Here is an 8,241-nt window from a genome sequence, read left to right as displayed (position 1 = left end):
TGTTTTTTTCCCCCCCTAAACTGAGGATAAAAAGGAAATTTCACCCACCCAAAGCTAAAACCAAAAAAACAAAAAACTTAAAACCTGTTCTTAGAATTTGAAGAAGCATTCAAATGTTCCTTCAGCAAATATGAAAACCAAAATTTCAAATTTATGGGAAAAAAAACCAGCAAAAATTTCAAAAACAGAAAACTAAAAACACATACATTCTTCCCCAGTAGTTTTATTTTGCTGTGTTTGGAGTATAAGGGTTTATGAATCTACTTTGATAACCTTATTCGCTAAAGAGATAATACCACAAGAAGAGGTATTTTAAATATTCAATCTAAGTTGTGGTAAAAAACCAACCAGAAGAATTTAAAAAAATCCCTACAAGATAAACTTTAGAATAATTGCATTACTTCAGTTTAAAATGAATTTCTCCAGTTGGATCACAGGTTACATCAAAGGAAAAATATCATCCACCTAGCAACTAACTTCTATCAAAGATTTATACGGCAACTTTGCACCAAATCTATCGTCATACTGCAAAACTGGGTAATGAAGAATGCATTTACTGGATAAAAAGATCACGAGGAACCTGCCGTTACCTTTCTCCGAACAATTCTCTTCCTCCGTGCTTTGGGTACTGATTCACCTTCAGAGATGGAGTCGGCACCGGTCTGTTTGAGACCAAGGAGTCCAAGGCCAGAAATGATGGCATTCTTAGAAATAAACCATTTTGAGGAAGACTTACTAACGTCTTCAGAAGGTCGGTTGTAAACCTTCTTCAAGAGTTCACTTGACTGAACCAGTGGATCAGCCTCCACTCCAAGCCAAGCCAGTCTTGATCTTTCTCCTAGTTGCACATTCAAAACCCTACATACAGTTCCAATATGGTTTTATTGAATATTCTTTACCCAATAATGTCTTTTTGGATAAGGTTGTGTTTAAACCAGAGACTTTTTAGGGGAAAAAATAGCAAGTTTAAGGCTTTACACATAAATGCCACAGATATTTCAAAAGGGGGGAAAGCAGTTCGAACCTCAATGCAGAGCTGAAAAACAGAGCTACCTCAATAACATCAAAATGATTGATCATTGCTCTGTCAAAACCGCATAATAACTGATACCGGAGATTTGCATAGAGCCCGAGAAAAGCACCATAGCCGAGAGCATTGGTACTCACAGTTGGAACTGATACAGATAACCTGACAAACATGTATACAATTCCGAGTCAAGAAACATGGAGCAGTTTATTAGAATTTCTATATATTCAAATGGGAATAATCATATACCTTTCCTGCTTTTTACTAGAGAGAAAATTGGACAAAGCGCCTTGAGCGGCTCCTGCAGTTATACCGACCATGCACAACTCTGCAGCTTTGTAGAAGAAAGAATGGATTCTCTTTTGTAAGTCAAATTCCCTCATAGGATAACTTTTTTCAAATATATTATTGGGAAGCTTCTGTAATGTATTTTGCAAATCAAATCGGAATGTATTTCCATATGATCGACAAGGAGCAAGTGACCAAACAACTATAGCATTGCAGGCAGTAACTGTTAGAACATTAATGAGCGCCAGATCCCATTCCTGTTTTATCCTGCAGCCACAACAGTACAAAAATGTGTAAGGCAACCAAATTAAAAATAGAAATGAGACAGAGTTTAACCAGTATGGCTAAATAACAAACCTGTCCTTGCGATTCTTTATTTCCCACCAAGCTGAACAACCAATTGTAGTAGCCTGCTCTAAAAGAAGCCTATAGAGAAAGGCAGGATCGGCTATCATCCTGTGCAAATAATAAGTTAAGGTTCGAAAATATTTATTCTTTCTCAAAGAATGCATTCTGTCTCAATGAAACAAACTAGTGTGAGTACAAGAAAAATTCAAGTCGGGAAGCATGAGAGAAATTAACCGATTTTATCATTTTAAAATTGATTTCCTCCACATTTTTTTTTTAAAAAAAAAAAAAAAAAAGGAGAGAAGAGGGGGGACTAGAGTAAAGCTGTCCATATACTAGATATTGATATAGAAATATTATTATAGATGTCGATATAATATAAAATATGCATGTCTACTTTAGAAAATTTTGTGGGAAAGGAAACCATAAAGTTTCTAAAGGAGATGGCCCTAAGACTAAGGGTCTGTTTGGAATGACTAGAGAAAAAAATGTTTTTCGAAAAATTCATTTTTACTTTTAACTTTTGATCAAAACAGTTTAAAATACACTTTGAAAGTGTTTCAAAAGCTAAGTGGTTGCCAAACACTTCACTTTTTTTCAAAATTAAACATTTGAAAAGTTAAACCAAACATACCCTGAGAACTGAGACACCGACACGTCGGGGACACGTTATTTTTTTAATTAAAAAATTAAATATATGTCGTGCAATAAACATATTGTGAAATATTCCATTTATAGCAAGTCGCCAGCGTGCTTGGGCGTGGAGGTTTGGCCGACTGCCGTGGAGTTCGTCTGGGTGTGGAGTTTTGGGTGTGAAGATTGTTGGCTGTTTGGAAGGTCGAAGGAATGAAGGCTGGCTGGAGAAGTGGAATCTGAGTTGAGATTTTGAGAAATTAAAAGAAAAAACACAATAACCCTAAAAGCTAAGTGTTTTGGGCTGGGCTGATAAAATGGCAGTTTCATTGTTTTTTCATTCTAATTTTGGGTCCCTTGTCCTGAATGTGTCGCAGTCGTGTCCTTTCAAGTGTCCAGCCGTGTCAGGGCGTGTCGGAAATTAAAAAATAATAATAGAATAATCGACACGCCAGTTGGCGTGTCGGACACGTGTCGGCGGCATGTCGGACATCGGGACACATGTCCGACACTAACACTTGGCCATCTTAGGAGTATCGGTGCTTTATAGGTTTGCAATTCTACATGATCCACAATTTCAGATTATTCAAGATTAAAAAAAATTAAAAACACACAAACAAACACTTCTCTCTAGAAAGTGCACGACTTGGCATATATGCAACCATCCCTATAATGTAATAACAGCAAGAATAAATATGTTGAATTCATGGATAATCTAGAATTAGATATTACACTCTCTCATTGCTTAAATTTAGATTTAGGATCTAATATTAAGACGCTGATGGTTAATGGAGAATTAATATCTTCTAGCAAATGAGTTACCATGCCCTCCAAGAATGGTGAGTTGGTAAAAGAATTGAAGTCAAGTACCTAAGAATGAAAGGCCTTGTTGTCAATTCAAAAAGAGGAAAAAAGATAATTACCTGCCAATAAAAGCCCGTGAGATTCCTTGAGGAAGTGCTCGTGAAATGAACCGAGTTGTAGTTGGCCTGGCATTCATTGATAAGAATTTTACCATTTGAGCCGAGCTGACTAAACCCTGGGATAAAGAATCCATCAGCGTCTAGCCAAAGTTCAAGGCTAAATAAATTAACACAAGGAAAATGATAAAATATCTCCTGCTCCTCCAAGAAAATATTACATTAATTGGGGGGAGGGAGTGGGGAACCCTACCATTTCATAAGCCTGACGAAGTCCAGCAGGCAAATCCATCATTGTCTTCTGCCACTCGTTTAATACTGCATCTACAAATTTACGATCAAAAAGCTAGAGCAAATATGAAGTTAGTGCTAAAAATGAGCCAATAAAAAACAATAGCAACACAGATTTGTCACTAATAAATTGTATACCTCTTCAAGAAATTTCCTTCTCCGGAACAGGCCACCCTCATCTCCCTCGTCCCCATCATCAAATTCATCATAGTAATCATCATCATCACCATCATCGTCTCCACCATCACCACCACCATGATTAATTTTCTTGCCAATATCTCCACCACCTCCCCCAATGGCAGTCTGCAATTGGTTATGATATTATTTTCGAATTAACGTTTGGAATTGAGAAAGTGAAATAACACAACCAACAACATAGCATACATGTTTAATTCCACCAACCAAACTAAAAGATAACTGGACAACAAAAAACAAAAGAAATTGCATGACACATAAAGAATAGTAGAGAACAATAGTGCTCTAAAGTTTGAGCATGAAGCGCACACACACACAAAATAATAATAATTATTATAATTATAATAATAATATAGCAACTTTTGTATATTGAACTACAAAGAATCAAGACTACCAAAACGGTTCAGTTGACAATTCTTGGATAGAAGCGACTTTTTCTTCTTCCTTTTCATTTTCATTTTTGTTCTTTTTTTTGTTCTTTTTTTTTCTTTTTTTCTTTTTGGTAACAAGAAACCATAATTCCAAGTTCCAATGAGAAAAAGGGAAAGAATACTAAGGGGCGTACAAAAACCAAAACCCCAAAAAGCCAAAACAGAAAAGGGTTCTAATCTTCTAATCCAATGAATCTGACCCTTTACTTGTATGCATAATTGCATGATACAAAGAGAAGATGTGAGGTGACTTTAAGACTCGGAGCTGTTTTACACATGACGCACCATTGTGGAGAAGGATACACGTAAGGCATCCTGTGTTGGAGCTTATCATGGGTGCTTATCACCTTATAGCTAAGCTACAATTAAAAAACCTGATCTTCTTAAGGCAACGACCTTTCCAAAACATCCACATAGGCATTTGAATGTTCAATAATTGTGTTCTGTGATAGATCCTTCAAAAGAGATTTTGTAGAAAAATTTCCATTCGGTTGTGCAGCTTCCACAAGATTTTGTCACCGCCTTGTGTCTGTTGTTGTAAGGAAGATAAAAGATGCATAGGAGAGGTCCATTTTTTTTATTTAAATATCATTGAGATTCCTTCTGAGATGCAAATTCGAAATGTTAGTCTGCCAGCCAAAAATATTTAACAAGTGCAGACCTTTTTAACGATAATCAAAACCCCGAGGGAAGCTTTGTGTTATGGAGGAGCCATTCAGCCAAACAACACTACAAAAAGAGGTATGTGCGTCATCCCTAACCTCAAAGGTAAGTTGATCAAAAATTAATTTCTTATGCCTCATAATTGAAATCCACGGATCCCATAAATGATCTGTAGGATGATGAGCCCAAAGCAAGTAGGGGCAAATAGTAAGCCTCAATGACTTCCTTTCATAAGGCTTTATTCTCATTTAGAGAGCGCCAATTCCATTTTGCAAGAAGAAGCTCATTCTTTTTTCTTTCTTTCTTTCTTTATTTTTTTAATAGAAATAACTTTCATTGAGAAAAAAATGAAAGAATAAACGGGAAGGCCAAAAAGAAATGGAGCTCTCTTTACACAAAGGGACTCCAACTATGCAAAAAAAAGAGGTTCATTCTTGTTAATCAGCTACAAATCCCAACACTTCTATCTTCAATTATTTTTTTATAAGAACAACTTTAACTGAGAAAATATGAAAGAAAACACAAGCGTACAAAAAGACAAGCCCACAAAAAAGAGGAATCCCTCCACAAGAAGGGACTCCAACTATACAAAATCAAGTTCATAGAATAAGTACAAAAAACCTTCGAAATCGAAGCCCAATGAGAAACGTGAAAACGAACAAGAGACCACATTTCTCTAACATCCTCTCAACTCCCCGAAACACTTCTATCTTCAATTAGAAGCATGACATTCTCCAATTTAAAAAGCTGGAAGCTCAAGCTGTCATCATTTTCTTTCCATAGAAATTTTTGGAAAAGGCTTTTCCAAAGATTGCATAACCTTATTCAGCAAGGGTTGCTTGGGGAGTGAGTCTACTTAAGAATTCTTTCAAGCTAGAAGCCTCTTAGATTCAAAATGAGGCTTACCATAGGATAGGAAAAAAGCCATTTGCACCCCAAAAAAATGTTTCCACCAAATATGAAGAGGGATGGATCACTGTATCCTATTCCTAAAAATATAAAATGTGTCCCTCTTTGGGTCTGTTTTGCCTGATTCCTATTTTAGGCAAGGGAACCTCCATTTCTAGGCTTTTAGGCTGTTTTCCCCCTCTAGATGGAAGTTTGTTTGTTATGGGGGGAAAACGAACAAAAAAAGATATCCTTTGATCTTTCTTTATTGGTGGCATTAGGTATGAATGTTCTGCTGCTCCATTGGGGTGTTGGTTCATAGAGAATTCTTTGGTGATGCCAACCAGATGTTTTTGGATTGTTCCTATATCTAGTTCAGGTGGACACAATGTATACTTTCAGGAGTGCTGATTCTTCCTCTTGGATTTCAGTGGAAACTTCTTAGCATACATTTTTTGAGTTGAAAATGACATTTCTTTTCTATTGGTTCAAATTAGATAAAAATAAATAAATAAATAAAATAATAAAAATAAAAGAAGAAGAAGAAAATCAGGTTTTTTTTCTAGATGACTTTGATGCTTGTAGGTGTCATAAAGAGGCATGAGTCAGGGTTTTTTCTTGATAACTATGATTAGAAAGAATAAGATATTTTTAAAGATGATTGTAGACGTTATACAGAGATATGGTTCCATTACAATCTTCTATTGACAACTTAAATCAGAACGAGAGATTGTTCTAGAAGCTTGTAGGGGTCATAAGGAGATATGAGTCTATTAGGGTTTTTTCTTGACAACTTTGGTTAGAAAGAAACAAGAATAGGAGATTGTTTCGAGATGTTTACAAGGGTCATAAGAGATATGGGTCAAAATAGAATTTGTAGTCTCCTATTTGTATCTGTTGAAAGCAGCAGAGAGGTTGGAATGCATGGCAGAATCTTTTCCCTTCAACTACCTTGGTGTCTCTCTTGGAGAAACCTTGAGACCCATCCTTTTAGAGCCCAACAGTTGAAAAGCTCACATCCAAGCTAGACAATTGGTGGAATATTTATATTTCCGAAGGAGGGAGAGTCGGAGATTCACATTTGCCCCAATCAGTTTCATTGAGTGTCCCTCACTATCTCTCCTTCCCCCCAAAAATCCCTACAAAAATAAGTTACCACTACCAGTACGGAGAAAATAAATACAAGGGATCTTTTTGTTGGAAGGATTTTCCTCAGGACCATGGACGTCATCTTGTTAAATGGAAATGGGGTATTTGGAAGAGAGGAGAAATGTTCATTTAGTCAAACGGCACACCCTCAACAGTGCATCATCATCTCACTTAGACTCATGCACAATTCATTGGCTGATGTAGGACCATAAATGCAGATGGGAAGGAATTATGTACTCTATAAGATAAAGATCTCTAGGCCATTAAATATAATATTTTTTTATCCCTGAGGTAACTTTTTTTTTTTATCAACAAGAACATATATTGCATGTGTGACAAAAGAGTAAAAGCTCATTTGATTTTGATTTCCAATATGAATACGAATCGTGAAAGCATGGCCTATCGATCCTTTAGCCATTAACTATTATTACCATTTTGTTTAATAAGAAACATAGAAGGATATTATAGCCAAGAAAAGGAGGTCAACAATACCTTTCAACAATTGAATTTTGTGAGGGTGAAGGGAATAAACTTGCTACAACTGTATCCTTGAGTTTGTTGTACTTATATTTTTTTTCCCAGGAAAATTTAGGGTTAGAGAGAATAAAGATGACCAACCCATCTTGCCATCTCCAAAAGGGGCAATGATTCTTTCTTTTCCACCATAGTCATTGCAACTTTCTCATCTCCATAACAAATCCTCTTTCTTTTCCACCATAGTCATTGCAACTTTCTCATCTCCATAACAAATCCTCCTCCGTTTGAAAACTTTACTTCCCACATAATATGTCTTCACCTCTATGTTCCTCGAAAAGTTCAAAGGTGAGAGCCAAATCTAACAAACATTTCAACACTGAAGTTCACAAGCCAGTCAAGAAAGATCTAGCTTTACAGAGATGAAGGAAAAAGAATGTTTTTCAAACTTTGTAAACTAGCATGATTTTCTTTACACTTATCATCACCAAGATCGAGAAGGATTCACCACCAATTGTGATGGGGCATTGTGAGTTATTCTACCCCATCAAGGTGAAGGGCTAAGAATAGAAAGGTGAAGCCAAGGAAGAGCCAAATCTAACAAACATTTTAACACTGAAGTTCACAAGCCAGTCAAGAAAGATCTAGCTTTACAGAGATGAAGGAAAAAGAATTTTCTTCAAACTTTGTAAACTAGCATGATTTCCTTTATACTTATCATCACCAAGATCGAGAAGGATTCACCACCAATTGTGATGGAGCATTGTGAGTTATTCTACCCCATCAAGGTGAAGGGCTAAGAATAGAAAGGTGAAGCCAAGGAAGAGGATGGAAGCCATGAAGAGGTTGGGGAGGGGGAAGCTGAGGGGAGGCGACTGGACAACAGCATGAGGAAGTCATCAACTTGGAACAATTTCATATTAGCATGTTTTCA

General features: G+C 36.4%; 1 protein-coding gene across 1 annotated transcript in view; it reads right to left on the bottom strand.

Moving 5' to 3' along the window:
• Positions 1 to 370: 370 nt before the first annotated feature.
• Positions 371 to 8,241, bottom strand: part of LOC120078133 (plant/protein, putative (DUF3411)) — a 9,607-nt gene continuing 1,736 nt past the window's right edge. Inside the window, exons 2-8 of the mRNA XM_039032353.2 lie at positions 3,646 to 3,810; positions 3,470 to 3,562; positions 3,220 to 3,335; positions 1,673 to 1,771; positions 1,277 to 1,582; positions 1,025 to 1,189; positions 371 to 858 (exon numbers count right to left, since the gene is read on the bottom strand). Of these exons, the coding sequence (XP_038888281.1) occupies positions 570 to 858; positions 1,025 to 1,189; positions 1,277 to 1,582; positions 1,673 to 1,771; positions 3,220 to 3,335; positions 3,470 to 3,562; positions 3,646 to 3,810 (1,233 nt within the window). The 3' untranslated portion in view covers positions 371 to 569. The remainder of the gene's footprint in view (positions 859 to 1,024; positions 1,190 to 1,276; positions 1,583 to 1,672; positions 1,772 to 3,219; positions 3,336 to 3,469; positions 3,563 to 3,645; positions 3,811 to 8,241) is intronic.

The sequence above is a fragment of the Benincasa hispida genome, chromosome 5, assembly GCF_027475165.1.
Source record: "Benincasa hispida cultivar pf3 chromosome 5, pf3_genome.v1.1, whole genome shotgun sequence".
Classification (NCBI taxonomy): domain Eukaryota; kingdom Viridiplantae; phylum Streptophyta; class Magnoliopsida; order Cucurbitales; family Cucurbitaceae; genus Benincasa; species Benincasa hispida.
This window is presented reverse-complemented; position numbering and strand designations above follow the sequence as displayed.